Source organism: Chiloscyllium plagiosum, unplaced genomic scaffold, assembly GCF_037043375.1.
Source record: "Chiloscyllium plagiosum isolate Xiang-an unplaced genomic scaffold, Cpla_swu_hap1 HiC_scaffold_44, whole genome shotgun sequence".
NCBI classification, from domain to species: Eukaryota; Metazoa; Chordata; class Chondrichthyes; order Orectolobiformes; family Hemiscylliidae; genus Chiloscyllium; species Chiloscyllium plagiosum.
This window is the reverse complement of record NW_028270182.1, coordinates 23,162,332-23,187,039: the sequence shown is the minus strand read 5'-3', so window position 1 is coordinate 23,187,039 and position 24,708 is coordinate 23,162,332. Positions and strand designations below refer to the sequence as shown.

The 24,708-nt window shown below is 43.7% G+C and overlaps 1 protein-coding gene across 4 annotated transcripts in view; it reads right to left on the bottom strand.

Annotated features, from left to right (window-relative positions):
* LOC122548350 (equilibrative nucleobase transporter 1-like) overlaps positions 1 to 16,308 on the bottom strand; it is a 36,236-nt gene extending 19,928 nt beyond the window's left edge. For 3 of the 4 annotated variants that reach the window (XM_087983063.1, XM_087983064.1, XM_087983066.1), the window contains exons 1-4: positions 7,761 to 7,951; positions 2,685 to 2,817; positions 1,668 to 1,714; positions 191 to 267 (exon numbers count right to left, since the gene is read on the bottom strand). In XM_087983063.1, coding sequence (XP_087839189.1) covers positions 191 to 267; positions 1,668 to 1,714; positions 2,685 to 2,817; positions 7,761 to 7,944 — 441 coding nt within the window. In that variant the 5' untranslated portion in view covers positions 7,945 to 7,951. Of the gene's footprint in view, positions 1 to 190; positions 268 to 1,667; positions 1,715 to 2,684; positions 2,818 to 7,760; positions 7,952 to 16,275 lie in introns of those variants that run through there. The other variant, XM_087983065.1, reaches the window with a different exon arrangement.
* Between the last annotated feature and the right edge of the window lie 8,400 nt (positions 16,309 to 24,708).

The window sequence follows — 24,708 nt, the reverse complement described above, 5'->3', positions numbered from 1 at the left end:
TACATCCTCAGCTGAAAGACAGGGTAATGAAGAAGGGTCACTGGATTTGAAATGTTAACTCTGTTTCTTTGTCCACAGATGCTGCCAGATCCTGCTGAGTTTCTCCAGCAATCTCTGAGCTTGTCTTGACGCTGAGTCTCCGACAGTACAGCATTCCCTGTAGAGATTCTGCCAGATGACTGGCCATTACCTGTATGTTGGTGGTGAAGAAGAGGATTCCACCACCTGCGATCATGCAGGCTGCAGGGAACAGCAGGATAGCAGAATCTGTGAGGGAACAGAGGGTGACAGTGATCATGAGATATAAAAGGGAATTGCATTACTGCAAGCATGTGGAACCTCAGCTCATCAGCCAAGATGGTCCATCACATGGAGCAGTGGAACAATGTGAGGGAAAGGGCAGGCAATTTTCACTGTCACTAACATTGAGAATAGCATCACAAACAAGAACAATGGACTCCCACCGAGATGCAGTGCTGTAGGGGAGGGCTCAGTGCCTTACTGAATGAATGATTTTAGTGTCACGTGTATTTTACTTCATAGCTCAGTGGGTTAAAGTGCCTGCCATGTAAACAGGAGACCCTGATTTCAAATCTCAATGCAGCTTTGTTTTGGCTGCGGCAGTGGTTCAGTGGTTAGCACTGCTGCCTTGCAGTGCTAGGGACCCGGGTTCGATTCCCGTCTTAAGAGACTATTTGTGTGGAGTTTGTATGTTCTCCCCGTGCCTGTGTGTACTTTGCTCCCAAAGTCCAAAAGTGTGCAGTTTAGGTGGATTGGCGGCACTGAAAAATTACCCCAGAGAGTCCAAGTTGGGTGGATTACTTCCTGTAAACTTGGGGCTACATGGATAAGGTGGGATGCCCTTCAGAGGGTGGAGAAAGACTTGATGGGCTGATTGGTCTCTATCGTCTCTGTAGGGATTGTATGTTTCTGTAATGAGTGTATTTTCAGCACTGGTTGAAAAATACATGCCTGGTGACAACTTCTGTCACGTAAAGGCATTAAGAGATATAGGCCAGAGATATGGAGTTAGGCCACAGACAGCCATTGAATGGCATAACAGGCTTGAGGAGCTGAATGGCCTCCTCCTGTCCCTGTGTTCTGATGATACCACAATCCTGTCCTTGGATTGTGAAGCCCTTCATCATCAGCCGTGCTTCACATGTTCACTTGGTCATCAATTCTCCTCATTCAACTTTAAAATTATCTCTCCCTGTCCGACAGGCTGCACTGACATCAGGGAATCGAAGGATCCCTCATCAAGCTTATTAGCATTTGGAAATGTTTGAATAAAGCAGACAGAGGTTGAGTTCAACTTGAGGAACCTGTTGGTCATTAATGTGCAATACACAGCAATAAATTCAAAAGGGAAATGCAGCAAGGGGATGTTGTGGAGTCTGCTAACCGATGAGTTAGTTGAGATGAACAATATGTGCATTTAAAATGAACTAAGCTAAGCCTGAATGCCAATCGATGGCGGTCATTCATGTATGTGTAAACATTTAGGACAGTAAGGAACATTAGAATGTTGTAAAGGTTGGTAGGATATGGTGAGAATGAATGACATCTTTCTGTTCTGACCATCATCATTAACAGGCTTTATGTACTGGATTATAGCGTTACCCATCTGCCAAGACTCTGCACAGAAATAAAGGTGTTTGACTCACCTGGAGTGGAGAAGGCAATCATTAAATTGGCAGAGGTGTACAGAGATCTGGGGAGATGGAGAAAGACAGTGCGATAAATTCAAGACTCTCTCATCATCACATTGTACTCCTTGTACTCTTTCACCCAACCTGAACAAAATCCCAGATACCCAGCCACATGCAGACCAGTCTATCACTTACCCCCCCTCCCCAAGGGTAATTTAGGATGGGTGATAAATGCTGGCCTTAACTCCACCTACAATCCTTCGAGGGCCAAATAAAACCAAGATGGCCATGTGGATACATGATTTGACCTTTGTAGGAGGTTCCTCCTGAATTCCTTTAAATCACAAATATTTTGCTGGTGTTTGTGACAATAACATTCAAAACTGGCCAGTGGGCCACTGTAGGCCAGTTCATACCAGGTGCACAATCTCGGACACTGTTACACAAAGTGGATTGTTTCCTCAGAATGATGTGCTCACCAATGGGGCTTTATTCTTCCTTTACTACTGTTCACTCCATCCCATGGATTACCCTCCCCCTCCTCTCCTCACTCCAACTAATGATCACACTGGCCTCGCCCAGTTCCGACCCCAAATCTATCCAACCACTTTTCTCTCCTCCTACCCACCCTCCCCTGAAAGTGCCCCAAAAGCTGTGCTCCAAATTTTGCCTCTCCCCTCCAATCCATTTTCACCCTCTGTCCTCTCTTTCTCCATCTGCCTGCCCTTGACACTGCCTCTCCAGATACCTTCGTGCTCCCATTCCCACTCTCTGACCTAGAATCTACAAAGTGGAAAGAGGCCATTCAGCCCATCAAGTTTGCACTGACCCTCCAATGAGCATCCCACCGTATCACCCCACAACATCCCATTTACCCGTGGCTAATCCATCAAACCCTCTGAACACTGCAGGGCAATTTAGCATGAACACCCCATCTTTCATTGTCCTACCCAGCTCCCCTCGTTCACCCTGCAGCTAATATACGACCAGACAGTAATGGTAACCCGGGCAGAGAAAACATTGAGGACTCACATGGCTGTGAATCGTGTCACCATGGTGCCACAGTAGTCAAACAGGAACCCACAGGGCAGGGTGATGAAAGAGAGCGAGAACGATGCCAGCGTGAAGACCAGGGCGAAGTGCTGATCCTGTAGATCACAGTCCACTGGTTCAAAGGAAGGTGGAGAGACAATGAGAGGGAGTGAAAAGGAGGGAGAGCATGGTTGGGGAGGGACAGCATGGGAAGAGAGAATAAGTTGAAAGCAATGAGAGGCAAAATGTGTGAAGTGAAGCCAAAAATGAGGGAAACTATCAAGAAAAGCATAAGACCAGAGTGAGCAAGATAGAGAGGGTGAGCAACGCAAAGGATAAGGTATCAAGAGAGAAATAGTAAACAGGAGTGATTGAGTCAGAAAGAATCTGACAACAAAAAAAATTGAAGAAGCTGGATGGAGAGAGACAGAGCAGAAAACATGCCTGAGAACGTGCGAGATCGTCAGAAGGAGACAAAGATACAGAAAAAGGCAGTGAGACAAAATACTGAGACTGTGTTCAATGGAGGTTGATGAATAAAGATAAAGTCAACATAGTCTGCAAGGACCATGGGGCTGCTCTGTCATTATAGAGAGAGAGAGAGACAGACGGAGACCGTAGGGTTGGAAGGCTCTCAGGTGAGGAGATAGGTTGAGATGGAGAATCCTAAATGGTAACCTGAGCAAGTGCGGGAATTGAACCCACGCTGTTGGCATCATACATATTGCAAGCCAGCTGACTGAGCTGTCAGAGCCCCAGGCTGATGAATACCAAGAGAGAGAACAAAAGCCAATGAGCAAAAAACAATTAATAAGAAAGAACATTCCACTGCTAGTGCAATTCATCCACCAATTCACCGGAGATCGTTTTGAAAGCTAATCATTTTTGTGATGAATTAGAATGTAGACTGCAGGGCCAGGACATGGAAGATAACCAGCTCCAGAATTTCTGTCAATGTATTGTATTCAGCTGAGATAAAAGATGAGGTTTCAGTCAGTTCCCACATTACTTTGGCAATGGGATCTTCCCTCAAGCTTGCTCCTTCAATAGTGCTCTCGCAGGGTTAAACCCTCACAGAGCAATGCCCCTCTGGTACTTAAGCCTTCAAAACCAGCTCACTGACAGTGCAGATCTTTCTCCAGTCCTGCGTTTGGGCTGTACTCCATCGGGACTGCTGTCCTTGGTACTGATTGTCTAGTCACAATTCATCCTCAGGAGATTTCCTCTGACAGTGGGGCACACCCACATCTGACAATCCAGCTCTCCTTCCATGTTGTCCCGATCCCAGGACAACCCTCCTCTAGTACTAGCACCAGGACCCTGTCTACGCATGTTCAGGTTCCGAGAGTAACTTCAATACTTTTGGTCAGGGGTAGGAATGAGAGCTATCAAAGTGAGACTGATGGCAAGTCATGGAGGTGGTGTCTTCATCTTCAACTTTCAAATTTTGCAACTCAGAGATCATGTGGCCTCACATTATGTTCATTGCTGTTTAATTATTGACAATCATTCAGAGGCTGGGAATCCTGCTGGAAGTAACTCACCTCCTAACTCCCCAAAGCCTGTCCACAAGATACCAGTCAGGAGTGTGGGGGAATACTCCCCACATGCCTGGATAGGTGCAGCTCCAACAACACTCGAGAAACCTGTCACCATCGAGGACAAAGCAGCCGCATGATTGGCACCAAATCCACTAACAACCACTCTCTCCACCACCAACGCTCAGCAGCAGCAGTGTGTGCCATCAACAAGATGCACTGCAGAAACTCACCAAAGATCCTCAGATAGCACCTTCCAAACCCACAACCATTTCCATCTAGAAGGATAAGGGCAGCAGGTACATGGGAACACCAACCCTGCACGTTCCCCTCCGAGCCACTCATCATCCTTACTTGGAAATATCTCGTTAAAAATCACACAACACCAGGTTATAGTCCAACAGGTTTAATTGGAAGCACACTAGCTTTTGGAGCGACGCTCCTTCATCAGGTGATTGAGGAGGGCTCGATCGTAACACAGAATTTATAGCAAAAATTTGCAGTGTGATGTAACTGAAATTATACATTGAAGAATTGATTGTCTGTTAAGCCTTTCATCTGTTAGAATACAGTGATCGTTTCACTTCTTTCATGTATAGTCCAACAGGTTTAATTGGAAGCACACTAGCTTTCATGAAAGAAGTGAAACGATCACTGTATTCTAACAGATGAAAGGCTTAACAGACAATCAATTCTTCAATGTATAATTTCAGTTACATCACACTGCAAATTTTTGCTATAAATTCTGTGTTACGATCGAGCCCTCCACAATCACCTGATGAAGGGGCGTCGCTCCGAAAGCTAGTGTGCTTCCAATTAAACCTGTTGGACTATAACCTGGTGTTGTGTGATTTTTAACTTTGTACACCCCAATCCAACACCAGCATCTCCGAATCATGGAAATATATCGGCATTCCTTCACTATCGCTGGGTCAAAACCTTGGAACCCCTTCCCTCAGGGCATTGTTGGTCAGCCTACTGCATATGGACTGCAGTGGTTCGAGAAGGCAGCTTCTCGGGGGGGGGGGGCAACTCAGGATGGGCAATTAATGCTGACCCAGCCAGCAATGCCCAAAGCCCATGAGCGAACAAAAAAATTATTAGACAAAACCTGGAGTACTTTGAACAAGTCCATCCTCCAAATTGGAGGAATATACTGGCCCTGGAAGCAATCCTGAGAGATTTCACTCGGTGAATACGGGGGAAGGAGATGTTTGTGTCTGGAGTATAGAAGAATGATAGGAGACTTTATTAAACCATAGAAAATTCTTAGGAGGTTTATTTGGGTCAGTTCAATTTGAAGGAGAGTGGAGGAGCAGAGAGGACATCATCTCAGAGGAAGGGCTCACACATCGAGGAAAGAGATTGGGAAGAGGTTTGTTCATCTTCTTAGAAACCTTTACCAGAGAGGCCTGGGGAAGCTGGGTTGTTAAGTATATTCAAGATTTGTAATCAGCAAGGGGATGCAAGGTAATGGGGATTAGTTAGGAATTTGGAGTTAAGGATTGTTAGATCAGCCCCAATCTCATTGAATAGTGGGGCAGACACAATGAGCCAAATGGCCTACTCCTGTTCCCCTATCTTATGGTCTTATATGAACCATGAAGGTGTGACTGTGGCTAACTACCTCTGGTGTCGCTGCTCTGAGTATCCAAGTCTTACAATTCATGGAATCATGTTGTCTCATAGTGCGTTTGATCCTGTTTCATGCATCCATACAGTGTGGTGCCAAAATCCCTCGGTAATGTTGCATATTATACTTTATATTGACAGTGCGATTAGGAAACACATTCTGTGCTTGAAGCAGCACCACTTCATCACTCACTAAAATCGCAGTCAATGTTCTGGGAGTGATTTCAGTACCGATCAAGAGAAGGTATTTTGCATGGATTGGTGATTGTGTTCTTGAACGTTAATGTAGCTGCACTTATCCAGCCAATTTTATATATATATTTTACTTCATTCACAGTATGTGGACATCACTGGCCAGGTCAGTATTTATTACTCATCCCTAATTGTCCAGAGGGCAGTTGAGAGTTGACCACATTGCAGTATGTGGCATGTCGGTTACAACAGGTAAAACTAACAGATTTTCTTCCCGAACAGGCATCAGTGAACTAGGTGGATTTTTCCTGACAGTCATCAACATTAGTCCCTTTTCCCTGGAGTTTATTGAATTCATTTGCCATGGTGGCATTTGAACCTGGTTTCCCAGAATATTCCCTGCGTCTCTGGATTAATAGTCTAATGATAATACCATTAGACCCTTATAATATATCATCAAAAAAAACTAATCAACCACAGAATATATCATCTGACTGGGGTTTTGGTCCAACTTTGGAGAGTTAAGATGGGAGTTATTACAGCAGAATTTGTAGTTGCTGGACTTTTCTAGCTATATTCTTGGTCCATCAAATGTCTGCTCAACAGTAAACCCAATTATGTTTATGGAATGGGTGCAGCCACCAAAATACCATTGAAAGCTAAGGTCAGGTGGTGTGATTTGTCAGTGTCAAGTGGGATGAGATGTGCCTTTAAGAGGGATTAGTTCTATCCTGCTTCTCTTGAAGAGCGCTCATGGTGAGGTGTCTGTTCCATGGAAAGCAGAGAAAATAGTTTTGGGTTTTCTTTAAAGTAGATAGAAGAAGGCGGGTGGAGTCAGGCTTACACACAGACCCAAGAGTCTTGTTTTTCCTTTCATTTGGTGAAATTAGTGTTTTTGGAGTTGAAGCTGCCGGATACCGCTCTCTCTCTCTCTCTGCTGCTGTAAAAAAAAAGCACGAGTTCTCTTTCAGCTGCTAGATCCATTTTTGAAGAATCTATTCATTTTGTGGGATATGGCAGCATTGGCTGGAACAGCACTTATTGCCATTCCCATTTGCCCATTGAGAAGGTGAGGGCGAGCTGGCTTCTTGAACCACTGCAGCCCACCTGCTTGGGTTGACCCACAATACCATTAGGGAGGGAATTCCAGGATTTTGACCTGGCGACAGTGAAGGAACGGCAATGTATTTCCAAGTCAGGGTGCTAATTATCTTGGAGGGGAACCTAAAGGTGGTGGTGTCTCTCTCCTTGACTGGAGGAGTGAGATAAGTTAGGGAAACCTGTTTTGCTGTATTTCCTTTGCCAAGGGATGCTGCGAAATTGGAACAGTTCTTTGTTTGTATTTCAACTGTGGTATAAGAATAAAGTCTGTTTTGATAAAATAGTTTGACCAATTGAATTACAACAGGACCAGAGTGCCTAAAACCTGCCTTTAAATAAGCTAAAATAGGATCTCGGTGATATTCCTTGACACATTGTGAGAGGGGGCGGGTTTGGTCTGGTCCATAGCATCAAAGCTGATCATTTTCTGGGCCATGTCTAAGGCAAGGCCATGTCTTTGCAGGTATTAATTCCTGATCCCCCTTCTCCCCTTCATCACCCTGTGTCTCCCTCAAGAGCCCTCATCCCCCCGTCTCGCTGTCACTTCCCCACATCTGTCCTTTTCCCTTTAACTCTGTGTCTCTCCCGCACACGCTCAGTGACACACTCTTACCAGTACTGTTCCTCTCTCCACGGTGGCTGATGTTGCTGACTGAGTCACAGAGATCGGAGAAATAGCCCTCCTTCTTCAACACAAAGACCAGGGAGGCCCAGCCGAAGATGGCACCCCCGAAGCATAGACACTCGAAGAGGCCATTTGCAAAGGTCAAATACTGCTTGATTTTGATGCTCAACATTTGCCTCGAATTATGGGGAATTCTCTTGGACGTCCTTGGAGTGTTATCTGCATGGGTCTGAGGTAAAAAAAAAGAAATGCCCTCTATAGAGATACTTCCCCCATTTTAAGACATTGCGAACGCTTGCGAGATAACGTTCAGGTAGAGCTGCTGTTGATTTGTTCAGGACATCATTGTGTTGAGGTTAAAAAAAAATCTCATTAAGGGTTGATTGGACATGGCAATGAGCGATGGAACTAAGATGGGAAATGACATGAAAAACAGGCCGAGAGTAAATAAAACGCTTGCTTTGGCTGGAAGGTAACAATTTTGACCCGAGCTAGGATGGGAACAGATCGTTGTGTAGAAAACATTGAGATACTTTGGAAGTGTTATTCCAATTTCTTTTCACACAATGGAGTACCTGAGAAATAATTGAAAGTACTAAGAAATGTTGATACAACATGTAATATTAGATGCAGATAGGCTGGATGTCATGAGACCAGGGCCATGGAATCTGAGGTAAAGCTCCAAGGTGCTTCTGTATCCAGTCTGCCGTGAGCTGGAAGACAGTGAGACTCATTGGTCTGTATAGCCTAACAATACTAGCATTCTGGCCAATGTGAGCAGAGTAAGAAGCAAGTCACTCAATGTGGTAATGTCTGATGACTTATTCAAATTATTCTAGTTGGGGGGGAAGAGAAAACAATGGGCCTACAACAGAGCAGAAAGCTTCCCTGCTCTTTTTTTTTTAACCCAATCACCTTCATGAGATTTCTATATCCACTCCAAAGGACGGGGAATCATTCTGCACATATCATCCTAGAAGGTGGAAGTCATGACAGCTCAGCACTGATTTTCTCCACATTGCAAGTCTCCCTCAGTGTGGACCAACCCTCCAAAGAGCATCCCAACCCAACCCAGCCCTCACCTTACTTCTGTATCCCTGCATATACCATGGCTAACTCACCTAGCGTGCAAATCCCTGGACATGACAAGGCAATTTACCATGGCCAATCTATCCACCTTTGGACCGTGGGAGGAAGCCAGAGCACCAGGTGGAAACTCACATGGACACGGGGAAAAATGGCAAACTCCACACAGGCATTTGCCCGAGGCTGGAAGTGAATCTTGACCTCTGGTGCTGTGAGCAGTGGTGAATGAATGAGAGTAGGCGCAAGTTGGTAACTGCTGACTCACTGTTTGCTGAGCTTAATTTCACAGAAGGTGAAATTTGGGAGGCCAACAGATGAATGATGGGATTAGATTCTTGTGAAGTTGAAGTGGAGCATCTTGCTGAAGATGTGGGACAAGGAGTATATGAGTTTGTTTAAAGGAATAAATAAAGTAAGTTTAAAGATTTGAGGTAAACCATTTCGGTCTGTGATGAAGAGGAATGTCACAGTGTCATACAGCTTGAAAACTCAGTTCAACCAGTCCATGCCGACCATAATCTCAAGTTAAACTAATCCCACCTGCCTGCACTTATCCCATATCCCTCCAAACACTTCTTATTCATGTACTTTATCCAAATGTCTTTTAAATGTTGTAACTGTACCCACATCCACCATTTCCTCAGCAAGTTCATTCCACACATGAACTATTCTCTGTGTAAAATATTTATTACCCCTCATGCTTTTTTTTTCAAACCTTTCTTTTGTCACTGTAAAAATATGCTGCTGGCCTTGCAATCCACTACCATGGAAAGCAATCAAGACCAAAACATTGTGTGATTTCAAGAAGGAGCTGGATTCAGCTCTTGGTGCTAAAGGAATCAAAAGATATGAGAAAAAGTGGGGACAGGCTATTGAGTCAGATGATCAGCCAAAATCATAGTGAATGGTGGGATAGACTTGAAGGGCTGACCAACTTACTCCTGCTCCTATTTTCTACATTTCCAGGTTAAATGTAAATCATTGATTGGCACAGTAGTAATTTCGCTTTGCTTTGTCAGATGTTCAGCTCAAAGAGAAATGTTAACATTGGTCGACTTGTAGCCCGGATGGTCATTCTAATGCACTGAGTTCAAATTCCACAGCTGATGGTACCATTTAATGTTGATAAATGTACACCCAATCTCAGTAATGGGGACCATGCCAACTCTCATTGATTGCTGTACAAACCAATGTGGTTCCCTAATGGCCCTGAGTGAACAAAATCGAATGTGGGAATGAAATCTGGTCTGAATTGCATGTGACTTCAGATCCCTACAACGATTGTTCTTTATCGTCTGAGTGTTGCCTTGATTTAAGGTCAACTTTGAAGAGGCAATAAATGTTGGCCTTTCTAGCCACACCTGGATCCCATGAACCTATAAAGAATGAAAATAACACTTTTAACAAAGCAAGTTTTTGTGTATTCTAGTGTTAGCTCCTTGGAAGACTGGCTGTCCCATTTCAAAGATAGATCTTTGAGACTCTGTAACATGAACAAACTGAGCAAAAATAAACACACTGCTTGATAAGGTACTTAGACACTTAAATGGCCTGCCATCAAACGATAATGCAATTGTAATCTATGTCACAGTTGGCAGGCAATTATCATTCTGCTCTTGTGCAAACAGAAAGTGTTGCTGCAGAAAATATCCTAGGCACACTTGTTTATTTGTGATTTTGCTAATCTACTGATTCTAAATATAAGTTGAAAGTTTGGGGCGGCACAGTGGCAGAGTGGTCAGCAGTGCTACCTCACAGCACCAGGAACCCAGGATTGATTCTAGCCTCAGGTGACTGTCTGTGTGCACATTCTCCCTGTATCTGCGTGGGTTTCCTCCGGGTGCTCTGCTTTCCTCCCACAGTCCAAAGATGTGTAGGTCAGGGTGAATTGGCCATGTTAAATTGCCCATAGTGTTTAGGGATATGTAGGTTAGGTGCATGAGTCAGAGGTAAATGTAAGGGAATGGGTCTGGGTGGGATACTCTTCGGAGGGGCAGGGTGGACTTGTTGGGCCAAAGGGCCTGTTTTCACACATTAGGAGTTCTAATTAAATCCCCCTCTGTCTCTTTGAAAACATGCTTCCTGCTTGCTGAATCTCTGTACTTCACAGCAGCAACTTAAGGGCCTAAGCAAAGGCCTCACTCCATTCTAAATCCAATGCACTTTCATTGGGAATGATATGATATTTGAGAGAAAGTGAGGACTGCAGATGCTGGAGATCAGAGCTGAAAATGTGTTGCTGGAAAAGCGCAGCAGGTCAGGCAGCATCCAAGGAACAGGAGAATCGACCTTTCGGGCATAAGCCCTTCTTCAGGAAATGATATGATCTTTGGTTACTATGACTATTCCATGTTGCGTACCAAACACACTGCCCTCCTTGGGCAACTTTAAATCGGTTGTAGTTCATTCCCAGACAAGAAGCTCTTACAGTCATGTTTCAGGAATGGCTAACAATACCAAGCCCTTCAAGTTACTTAATTTATTACAGTGAGCAATTCACTTAGTTTGCTCCTTGTATGTTTTTGTAAGGAACATCTGCTGGGGGAACACACTCTCATTTTTCCTCAGACTACCTGTTCGACTCACATTTTGTTGTCTGTTTAATTATTTAATCCCTTTTAGTATTTTTTTAAATTTACCTGATATACTTATGTTTTGTGTGTTGAACTCTGTTCTTCACTTCAAATTGTTTCTGCCAGACCTGCTGAGCTTTTTCAGCACTTTCTGTTTTTGTTTCTGATTGACAGTTCTTTCGGTTTCCATCTGAGCATTTGGTTGTCAACTTTAAGCCTTTGTGACCATTGGGTGACCATCCACCAATGTGGACTTTGGGACAGGAAGCAGTGAAAAGTGGCTGAGTAGAGGCTGATAGCTATGTTCGGTACCCATAGGGAGGGCCTCAGCCAGGACCTTGAGTTCATGTCACACTACAGGTGACCACCGTTGCAATATATACACACACAGACACTCCTACACACACACACAAACACAGGCACCCTATACACACACAGACTCGCACACAGACACTCACACACACTCCTACAGACACACACACTCCCACACTCACAGATACACCCTCTCACAGACTTAGACCCCTTTATACTCTCACACACACATATGCACTGTCTCTCACAGACACTCACAATCCCCCATCCCAGACACACACACACAAACCCACATGCACACAAACACATATATGTTTGTGGGGTGAATTTGTACTTGCAGAGTTACATTGTACTTTGCTCAAAAACTGCAAGAATCCATATAAGAGTCTGTTAACTCATTTTTTAGATTAGAATCAGTCTGGCACAGACAACAGAACACAGGGGGCTAACCTTCAACATCTTATCTGGGCTGACACCAATTGTTACAGTTAACCTGAGAATGTAACTTTTAAAAAACGGTTTGTGATTTCCATATGAAAGAAGTGAAACAACCATGGTCATTCTAACAGATGAGAGACTTAACAAACAATCAAGGTATTTTAAAATGTATAATTTCAGTTACATCACACTGTAAACTTTTGCTATAAATTCTGTGTCTTACAATTGTGTACTCCGCAACCACCTGATGAAGAAGCGATGCTCCGAAAGCTAGTGCTTCCAATTAAACCTGTTGGACTATAACCTGGTGTTGTGTGATTTTTAACTTTATACACCCCAGTTCAACACCGGCATCTCCAAATCTTGTGACCACCGATAGTGTGCTTTCTGATGTGAATTTAGTCCCCAGCTAGCTCCAGTTCAATGCATTTCAATGGTACAATCCTGTCGTCCCTTAGTTAAGGCACATGCACCCATGAAATGGGACCCATCCTTTCTGCCCCATTCTTTCGTCCAACTCCATCGATCTGTCGCAATGTCAACTTGCACATGATTGACATGATAATCCTGAGGTAATAATTCTTCAATGGTTTAGCTTCTAGTTCCTGATAATCTCCCTACAGGAGTTTGGTCATTTCTTCCTTATGTTTTGGCTACCCACAGGGTTAGATTGGATTCTCTCTCGACCTCTCCGGTATCCTTTCAAGGCAGCTTCAGGTATTGTAGAAACATAGAAAATAGGAGTAGGAGTAGACCATTTGGCCCTCTGAGCCTGCTCCACCATTCAATGTGATCATGGGTGATCATTTAACTTAGTCCCGTGTTCCTGTTTTCTTCCGATAACCTTTTGACCCCTTAAGCCCTAAGAACTATATCTGATTCCTTCTTGAAAAATATAAATGTTCTGGCTTTGGCCACTTTCTCTGGCAGAGAATTCCACAAGCTCCCCAATCTCTGGGTGAAGACATTTCTCCTCATTTTGGTCCCAAATGACCAACCTTGTATCCTTAAAGAGTGAGCCCTAGCTCCAGGCTCCTTGGGTCATCAGGAATATCCTTCCTGTGTTTCCCCTGTCTAGTCCTCTTTCAATGAGACTTCCTCATTTTTTAAAAACTATAGTCTTAACTGACCCAGTTTCTTTTTGTAGGTCAGTGGTGCTATCCCAGCTATCAATCTGACACACCTTCATTCCACTTCCTCCATTGTTCCCTAGATAAGGAAACTAACATTACACACAGTCCTCCAGGTGTGGTCTCACCAAGGTCCCTGTACAATTTCAGCAAGACCTCCCTGCTCCTCTCGCTATGAAGGCCAGCGTACCATTTACCTTCTTCACTGCCAGCTGCACCTATGTACTTAACTTCAGTGACTGGTGTACAAGGACACCCAGGTCCTGTTCCACTTCCCCCCTTTTGCCAATCTATTGCCATTTAAATAATAACCTGCCTTCCAGTTTTTGCTACCAAAGTGGATAACCACACGTTTTCCGGATTATATCTGCATAATTTTAACCTTGAAACAAATGAATAAACGTACTGCGTGTGCCTCTTGATCTATATTACTTATAATGCTAATTCACCCATTCAGCACTGAATCCGTGATGCTTTACTTCCTCCGCCTGCTTTTGACAGCCCCTGTTACAAGTTGCTGTGATCTGCATTTTGTCTGACCCGTCAACAATCTTTATCTTCACCGTCACGGGTAGCTGGGAGATTGAAACAAATGGGGAACTCCGTTTCTGTGATTCATCACTTATTTCCTCCCCTGTTTTACCCTCACTCTGCACATTATTACCCTCATGCTGTACATTCTTACCCTCACTCTGCACATTATTACCCTCATGCCGTACATTCTTACCCTCACTCTGCACATTATTACCCTCATGCTGTACATTCTTACCCTCACTCTGCACATTATTACCCTCACTCTGTACATTCTTACCCTCACTCTGCACATTATCACCCACACTCTCCACATTATTACCCTCACTCTCCACATTATTACCCTCACTCTGCACATTCTTATCCTCACTCTCCACAGTATTACCCTTGCTCTGCACATTATTACCCACGCTCTGCACATTATTGCCCTCACTCTGCACATTCTTATTCTCACTCTGCACATTATTATCCTCACTCTTCACATTATTACCCTCACTCTCCACATTATTACCCTCACTCTCCACATCATTACCTTCACTTTGCACATTATTACCCTCACGCTCCACATTATTACCCTTGCTCTGCACATTATTACTCACGCTCTGCACATTATTGCCCTCACTCTGCACATTCTTATCCTCACTGTTCACATTATTACACTCATTCTGCACATTATTACCCTTTCTGTACATTATTACTCTCATTCTGCACACTATTACCCTCACTCTCCACATTATTACCCTCACTCTCCACAGTATTACTCTTGCTCTGCACATTCTTATCTTCACTCTGCACATTATTACCCTCATTCTCCAAATTATTCCCCTCACTCTCCAAATTATTCCCCTCACTCTGCACATTATTACCCTCACTCTCCACATTATTGCTCTCACTTTCCACATTATTACCTTCACTCTGGACATTATTACCCTCACTTCTCACTCTCCAAATTATAAGCTCACTCTTCACATTATTACCCTCACTCTACACATTATTACGCTCACTCTCCACATTATTACCCTCACTCTCCACAGTATTACCCTCACTCTCTACATTATCACCCACACTCTCCACATTATTACCCTCACTCTGTACATTATTACTCTCACTCTCCACATTATTACCTTCACTCTGCACATTATTACGCTCACTCTCCACATTATTACTCTCACTCTACACAGTATTACCTTCACTCTACAAATCATTACCCTCACTCTCCAAATTATTACTCTCACTCTCCACAGTATTACCCTCACTCTCCACATTATTACACACGCTCTTCACATTATTACCCTCACACTCCACAGTATTACCTTCACTCTCCACATTATCACCCACACTCTCCACATTATTACCCTCATTCTGCACATTATTACCCTCACTCTCCACATTATTACTTTCATTTTGCACATTATTACCCTCACTCTGCACATTATTACCCTCACTCTCCACATTATTGCCTTCACTCTCCACATTACTACCCTCACTCTCCACATTATTAGCTTCATTCTGCACATTATTACCTTCACTCTGCACATTATTACCCTCACTTTCCACATTATTACCTTCACTCTGCACATTCTTATCCTCACTTCCACATTATTATCCTCACTCTACACATTATCACCCACACTCTCCACATTATTACGCTCACTCTGCACATTATTTCCCTTTCTGCACATTTTTATCCTTATGCTGCACATTATTACCCTCACTCTCCACATTATTACCCTCACTCTCCACGTTATTAATCTCACTCTCCACAATATTACTCTCACTATGCACATGATTACCCTCACTCTGCACATTATTACCGTCTCAGCACATTATTACCCTCACTCTCCACATTCTTACCCATATGAAGCACTTTCTCAGGAATAAGACTGTGATGAGGACGAATGAATCCTCACAGAGTGTTGTGAGTCTTTGCAATTCCTTGCCACAGAGAGCTATACGGGCAGAGTCCTCCTGTAAATTTAAGGCTGAGACAGATGGATTCTCAGTCAGTCAGGGAATCAAGGGTTCCAGGGAAAGGGCAGGATAGTGAAAGTGAGGAATGTCTTTATCAACCAGGATCCTATTGAATGGCAGAGCAGGCTTGAGTGGCCAAATGGCCTAGTCCTGTTTCTATTTCTTGCGGGGTCTTCTGATACTTGTTGAACATTGTATCTCCTGGCATCTGCAACCCGCTCTCAAGGTCGCAGAGTGTGAGCTGGGGAGATTCAACATGGGGTAGTGACTGCAGATATGTGGACGTGTGAAACTGTCAGTGTAATGATCCTGAAAAGCTCTGATACCATCACCACATTCCAACTACTCACCTTTCAGCACTTATAAATATCTGTTGGGAACTGTTTTGCCTTCTTTTACCAATATACCAATCAGCACTGAACACTCAATATCTAAAGACAAAAGTAAAGTTTAAATACTCACAACATTAGATGAAGGAGGTAGTGCTGACTAAATGTAACACTTTCCACTGAGACACTGAATGATTGTTCTCAGCAAATTGCTAACCTTTGTACTCGCTTTATCCTAAACGCGATTCATGGAGCATGCTGTTTGAAATGCACTTTGCACTGCAATTACTGTTAGAATAATCAAATTTGCTCTCTTTTATGGAAATAGGAACAGAGAGCAGGAGAGTGTAGGCAGGATGAGAATGATTAGGGAGCACGGTTTTTTGCAAAGGAAAGCATGACTCGCAAATTGGATTGTTTTGAGGAAGGAACCAGGAAGAACAATGAGGGCAGCATGGTAGACATCGCTTACTTGAACTTAGTAGAGCCTTTGACAAGGTTCAGTATGGTAGACGAGTTAGTAAAATTAGATCACATGGGATTCGGGGCGGGCTTGACAATTGGATACAAAATTGGTTTAACAGTAGGAAACAAAGAGTGGTGGTTGAGGGTTGATTTTTGAACTGGAGGCCTGTGACTAGCGGTGTTCCACAAGAATCAGAGCTGGCTCCACTGTTTGTCATTTATATAAATGAGTTAGATGAAAGTATAGAAGGCATGGTCAGTAAGTTTGTGGATGACACCAAAATTGGTGGTTTGTTGGATAGTGAAGAAGATCATCAAAGGGATCTTGATTAATTGGATCAATGGACTGATAAGTGGCAGATGGAGTTTAATTTGGATAAACGCAAGGCATTGCATTTTGGTAACACAAACATGGAGAGGATTTATATAACTCAAAGTCGGACCTTGGGTAGTGCAGTAGAACAGAGAGACCCAGCGGTTCAAGTTCATAATTCTTTGAGGTTTTCATCGCATGTAGACAGGGTGATTAAGAAGGCATTTAGCATACTTGCCTTCATTGCTCTTTGAGTACAGGGGTTGGGATGTAATGCTGAGACTCCACAGGGCATTGGTGAGGCCTCTTCGGGAGTACTGTGTCCAGTTCTGGTCAACCTATTATAGGAAAGATTTTAGGCAAAAGTGAGGACTCCAGATGATGGAAACCAGAGTTTAGATCAGAGTGGTGCTGGAAATGCACAGCAGGTCAGGCAGCATCCGAGGAGCAGGAAAATTGATGTTTCAGGCAAAAGCCCTTTGTCAGGGTGGAGAAATAAATAGGTGGCCGGGGGGCGGGGCACACTGGGGAGAAGGTAGCAAAGAGTATAATAGGTGAATGGGGGTGGGGATGGAGGTGATAGGTCAGAGAGGAGGGTGGGAGAAGGTAGCAAAGATTTTAGTAAGCTGGAGAGGGTTCTGAAAGGATTCAGCAGGATGTTACCAGCAATGGAATGTTTGACTTATAAGGAGACGTTGGATGGGCAGGGACATTTTTTCACTGGAGCATAGGAGGTTGAGAGGTGGCCTTTTAGGGATTTATAAAATAATGACGAGTATAGATAAGATGAATGGTAAATGCCTTTTCCCTAAATTGGGGATTTAAAGACTAGGGGGGATATTTTTAAAGTGAGTGGAGAAAGACTTTAGTAAAATACATGAGAGGCAATATTTTTACACAGAATGATTCATGTGTGAAATGAACTTCCTGAGGAAGTGGTAGATGTGGGTACTGTTACAATGTTTAAAAGACAGTTGGATAGGTACATGTGTAAGAAATATTTGGAGGGATATGGGCCATGCACAGTCAGTTGGAATTAATTTAGTTTGGGAAAATGGTCATCATGGCCTGAAGGGACTGTTTCCGTTTTGTGTGTGTTTGTGTGTGTGTGTGTGTGTGTGTGAGAAAGAGCATGTCAGACATGCAGAGGGAGAGAGGCAGTGAGAGGGAAAATATTCATTGTCAAATATGCGTGCTTTCTGTGCTGTTCAGATAATGTTTATCAGTTGTAAAACACTATTCACACGTCAGCAAGTACCACTTATCAAAAAAGGTAGACTATGAAAACAATAGAAACGTTTGCAAGTGAGGTTGGAACTCATGATACCTGATATATAAAGATAACACTCCAATTCCTGAACGTTTGAGTAATCTGCTTCACAACTTTCTTGTTGAATACTTTTCAGACATGATAAAGGTATGAGAAGGTCAGGGGGAGAGAGTGCTGGTGGAGATTGCAGACATAGAAAGTGTTGGTGGGTAAAGAGTCGGATACACGATCTAAAGGGATCAAGAGAGAAAATGGGAACAGACTGTTTGGTTGGATGATCAGCCATGATCAAAATGAACAGTGGGGCAGGCTGGAAGCATCAAATGGCTACTCCTATCCAGTCTCTGTGGTGCAATTGGTCTGTGTGTTCAGCTGCTAACTGAAAGGTTTGAGACCACCCAGGGACGGAGTGATCATTGGTCTTACTCCAACAGCTTTCTCTGCTGCACCGTTCTGTGTTTTATGGGGCAGCACGGTGACTCAATGGTTATCACTGCTGCCTCACAGCACCATGGTCCCAGGTTTGATTCCAGTCTCGGGCAACTGTCTGTGTGGAGTTTGCACATTCTCCCCGTATCTGTGTGGATTTCCTCCCACAGTCCAAAGATGTGCAGGTTAGGGTGAATTGACCATGTTAAATTGCCCATAGTGTTAGGTGCATCGGTCACAGGAAAATGGGTCCGGTTGGGTTACTCTTCAGAGGGCTGGTGTGGACTGGTTGGGCTAAAGGGCCTGTTTCCACACTGTAGGGAATCTAATCTAATCTATCCCCAATGTCTCTATGTTTCTATCAAAGACATAGACAGACAACTGTTTAAGGTAAAGGGCAAAAGAGGTTGTGAGGAAAAACGCATGCACCCAGAGGGTGTTGGGAACATGGCACTCACAGCCTGTTGTGACCCTTGGAACATTGAAGATGTTGACGATGTATAGTGTGTAGAAATTACAAGGCTGTGGGCCAAGTGCTGGGGAACAGGATCACAATAGTTAGGTGGCTGTTTCTGAGCAGGCACGGACATGATGAGCTGCAGGGTCTTTTTGTGTACACCTTCTGTGACTCCGTGACTGTAGTTTGTGGCATTGTTTTGACTCTGTTAAGATTGGCAGGAATTCCTTTGCTCCTGCAGATGCAAGTATCACAAGGGAAACATTCAAACAGATGCAATCGAAGTCAACTGAGAGTTTGGGAGGAGCAAGCTCCCTCTCACATCTTGATTTCACAGTGTTCCTTTGAAGGGAATGTGGATGAGAAGAAGGAATCACTTTTACACACCCAGGAGCAACAATCCAGAGGGCACTAAAACACCAGCAGACTTACCCTTTAACTTTTTTACTACCTCTATGAGGGCAGCTCCTTTTAGGAGTTGTTGCTGTATCGAATTCTGCACAAATCTCAGGCCTAATTCCATGGAGTTGGAATCTCCAGCTGGGAAGACAGTGTTTTCTCTGTCAGATACTGTCAGATGTATTTGCTTTCCAAAGAATGAGCTCTCATCTTTCTGCAATGTGCAGGGACATTGTGAGACTTGTGTGGAGAAAGGGGAACAAAGGGGATAGAGTTCCAGTCGCCCATTTGCTGCTTGGTCCATCAATATCAGGGATAACCCTCCATCCCAACTTTCCTGCTTTCCTCAGGAATTGTCCAAATGTTCCATCATTCTCTGCCTTGAATCTAATCAATGATTAAACAGCCACAGCGCAGTCCCCAAAGATCAGTCATTAATATGGAGCATAGATAGCTTGTGACACGGGTCCTGAACCTTCGAGTCCCACGACCTACAACTGAGCAATCCAAAAATATCCTGGTTATTCCTAATCACTGCTCTCCGTCTGTTAAGCCACCCTTGGTCCATGTTAATACTCTATAGCAAACTCCAAGAAGGTCTTCAAGTCATCCAGCACAGAAACAGAACTTTCGGTCCAACCAGTCCATGCTGAACATAATTCCAACCTAACTAGTCCCATCTGCCTGCTTCTGACCCATATCCCTCCAAACCTTTCTGAATCATGTCCCAATCCAAATGTCCTTTAAACATTGTAATTGTGTCCACATCCACCCCTTCCTCAGGAACTACCTTCTGTGTAAAGAACTTAATTGTGTCTTTTTCAAATCACTCTCCTCTCACCTTAAAAATGTGCCCCCTCATCTTGACATCCCACACACATCCTATGGAAAAGACCTTTCCAATTCACCCTATCTCTACCCTTGATTATTTTATAACCTTCTATGAGGTCATGGTTTAACCCTCAACAACCCAGTGAAAAACGTCCCAGCCTATCTAGCCTTTCTTTATATCTCAAACCATCCATACCCAACACATCCTTGTAAATCTCTGCAGAACCCTTTCCAACTTAATAATATCCTTCCGATAACCGGGTGACCGGAACTGGACACAGTATCCCAGAAGAAGTCTCTCCAAGTTCTGGTACAACCTGATGTTGGAGCTTTGGTGAGGCCACAGCTGGAGTACAGTGTACAGTTCTGGTTCCCACGCTATAGGAAGGATGGGATTGTACTGGAGGGGCTGCAAAGGAGATTCACCAGGATGATGCCTGAGATAGAGCAATTCAGAGATGAAGAGAGGTTGGATAACCTCAGGTTGTTTTCCTTGGAGCACAGACAGTTGAGTGGGGATCTGATAGAGGTGTATAACATCATGAGGGACATGAGCAGGATGTTTAGGAAGCAGCTCACAGTCGAAGGATCAGTAAAAAGGGGCATCATTTTAAGGTCAAGAGTGAGAGATTTAGAGGTAATTTGAGGGAAACATTTTCCCTCAAAACTGGAGTGTGTAAAATGGGAGGGTGGTGGAGGAGGAAAACTACACAACCTTGAAAAGGCTTGTGGATGAACACTTGAAGTGTCATAACATTCGAGGCTTTGGGCCTAGTGTTGATAATTGAGCTTAATCTGATATTTTTACAGTTGTAGAAGAATTATTGATCATGTTCGGAGTTTTGCAGGTCATGACAAGGTTATTAGAGCTGTATTCATCCAAGCAAGTGCAGTGTAGCTTGTTACATTATTATCTTTCAGGTAAAGTTTTTGAACTCGACATTGAGTCCGGAGGGCTGCAGGGTCCCCATTTAGAAAATAAGGTTGTAGTTCTTCCATGTGATGCTGAGCTTCACTGAAACACTGCAACAAACCTGAGACAGAGATGCTGGCCAGGGAACAGGTTGGGGTGTTAAAGTAATCATCTGTCTGAATCCGAATGATTTATTGTCACATATATCTCGGAAAATACAGTGAAAAGCATTTTGTTGCTATAATCCACTGTTATTTTGAGGTACAAAAAGAATTGAAAGCAATTATTTAAATAGAGTTCATCTTCTGTTCAAACTGGGTCTTGAACACAGCTCCAGGGATTCTGCAAGGTTGCCGCAAGGTGTTCTTCACCTCAAGGAGTCCCTGATTCAGGTACAGTAACGATGACGCTGATGCCTCAGGAGACCCTGGCCTCGCTGCTGACACTGCCAAGAGTCCAGGCTCCGGGCCTACCAGGGGTCAGGAGTCCCCACTCCAGGTACTGTCACCACCAAAAGGCAAAGCTCTGGGCCTACTGCAGTCAGGAGCCCTCATTATGGGCACCATCACCACCAAGAATCCAGACTCTGGGCCTACCGCCAGGAATCCCCACTCCAGACATCGCCACGCAGCCAAGGCTCTGCGCCTACCACAATTAGGAATCCCTGCTCTGGGTTCTGCCACCTCCAATAGTCTCTGCTTCAGGCCTACCACAGTCAGACATCCCCATTCCTGGCATCGCCATGTGCCCAGGCTCGGCCTACTGCTCTGGGCACTGCAGCTGCCGCCAGGTGTCCTGATCCACATCTTTGACGCTGCAGCAATCACTCTGCCAACACTGCTCTGGCCTCAAAGATGAAGAAAGAAAAGAAACAGAGAAAAGATGAGGAGAGAGAGAGAAGAATTCTGCTGCCCTGGACCAGAATGGTTCAGAAGCCTGAACATGACCGACCGTGATGGCGCCATCATTTTGAAATGTACGAGTCAGTACTAATGGACCTATGAGCAAGCTGCTGAGTTTGCTGTTTGTAAACTCAGTAAAGTGAAGAATGTTGACTCTGTTCACTCATAGGTTAGTTCTGAGGCAAAGTGTACTGTCACTGACTGTTGGGAATTCTGATAAGGTCAGGAATTCAAAGCAGAGTGGAAGGACGTTTGGCCATAAATCTGTGTACTTCATTAAATTCTGTGCTGGATATAGTAAGTATTTCAAAATACTGTCAATTCTTTCAGTGACACGGGCAGTTTACTGTCTGGAAAATTAAGTTGGAAAGATAAAGTACACAGTTTTTAAGAAGACGAAAGGATTTGTTTCTGATTGAATTTTGCTTAAAGCAGTTGTCTCTCTGAATCGAGTCATGCATAAATAAAGAATCTTTCATTTTCTGCAAAACTTTCAAGGAGTGATTTTCCGTTGGTGAATCTCTTTAAAGAGCTCTGTTGGAATTAAAAAGCAGAACATTCCGGGGAAAAAAACATGGAGAGAAATAGTGTCATATTTCAAGCCAGCGTCACTTTGCTTTTAATAAAACCTCTGTCTCTGTTCCTGTTTCAATTTCTCTCTATGTACATTTTTATTCACTTCTCCATCCCTCCCTCTCTGTTTGCTGCTTTTCTGTCTCCCTCCCTCTATAACTCACTCTCTCAATCTCTCCTCCTGCCTTTGTCTCATCTGTTCTCAGTCAACGCTTTCCTTAACCTTCCAATGGTCTGTGATGCAGTCCATCTCTGGGTCACACTCCTGCTCCTACCCTGTCTCACCTTCTCTTTGTGAATCATCTCTCCATTTCTCCATTCACCTGCACTCTTCTCCCTTTTCTGATGAAATGGAACTGGCATTTGCAATGCTGACATGCCGTACATGTCTGAAGTCATTCGATTAATCTCGTGTCTTAAACCCTTCCTCATTGCATTGAGGTAAATTAGCTCTTGAAAATATTGCTGTCGAACATGTCAGTTTGATTGCTGAAAACATTTCACAGCTCGCCATTGCTTTTTTCTCTCTCTCCCTCTGTCTCTTTTCTCTTTCAGTCTCTATTTATCCCAATTTCCCTCTGGAATCTCTCTCCGTCTTAGTTTCCTTCCCTTGCAGTACCTCCACTCCTGCTATAAGAAAAGCGAATATTTGGGACCTGAGGGAGAGTCATCAGACCTGAAACGTTAACTCTGGTTTCTCTTCACAGTTGCTGCCAGGCCTGCTGAGCTTTTCCAGCAACTTCTGTTTTGTTTCTGGTTTATAGCATCCGCAGTTCTTTCGGTTTTTACATCTCTATAACTCTATGACTCTAAATACTTCGGATGTTGGAAATGTGAAAGAGACACTGAGACTGCTGTAAAAACTCAGCAGCTTCTGTGGAGAGAGAAAGAGAGTGAACATTTTGAGTCTAGTATGACTCGCTTTCATTCATTCCTGCTCTCCATTTCTGAAGCCCATTTCCTTGTTTCTCTTTCACCCACTGCCTCTCTTCCTATACTTTCCACTTTGACTCTCACTTTCTTATCTCTTACTGTTCCCCTTCACTACTTAATGGTGGTACATATTATTTTGACTCCATAATAACCTCTTATTTCTTGATTGTCTCTCTTTCTCTTGCTCCCCACTCTCTCACCATCTTTTTACTCTCCTCTTCCCCTTTTACTACCCTTCTCCCCCGTCTTCCATTTTGCCTCTGCTTCACCTATCCCCCCCAATCCCCCTTATATTTTGTCACATAGGCTTCAGCCTTGGTCATTCACAGCTCCTAATCTCCCTATAATCACTGTCATTATCACCTCTTTATTGCTACCTTTGCTTCTGGAGCCATGACTCAGCTTCTCTCAGCCTAGTATAAATACCTCCCTATTTCTCCTTTTTTTGGTTTGACAAAGGGTCAGTTAGACTCGAAACGTCAGCTCTTTTCTCTCCTTACAGATGCTGCCAGGCCTGCTGAGATTTTCCAGCATTTTCTCATTTGGTTATTTTGATTCCAGGTTGTTTGAATAGGAGGTGATTGTAATTGCAATATAGGTAGTTCTCCTATAACGCGTGTTTATTAAACACGATTTAGTGCGATTTGTGAACTGTGGGCTTTTTTCTAATAAAGCGAGCTCCCATTCGCTGCTACACGATTCCCATCCCCAGCATTTACCTGAACAGCAAAACCGAGCCTCAGGATCCTCTGTCTGCAAAATGCAAATTCAGTGTTCAGCTAAAACAGGCATGCAATGAGCTCTGCAAATCTTGAAACTTAGCTTGCAACTGGAAATTGTAATGTATGTTTAGAAGGAACTTTATTTCAAACAGGGAAGATCTTGAGGAGGACTGGAATTCCATGTTGAGATCACATAGTCCATCAGCTCGCACGCTTTCTGGTGAAGAGCTTTGTGAAAGCTACAGTGCGATTTTAGTGTTAAAGTGTGACATTTGTTTTATTAATATATATGATTTATAGATTAACTTAGACTGAGCTAACTGATTTTGTTTCGATTCTTACTGATATTTCTGGTGGTT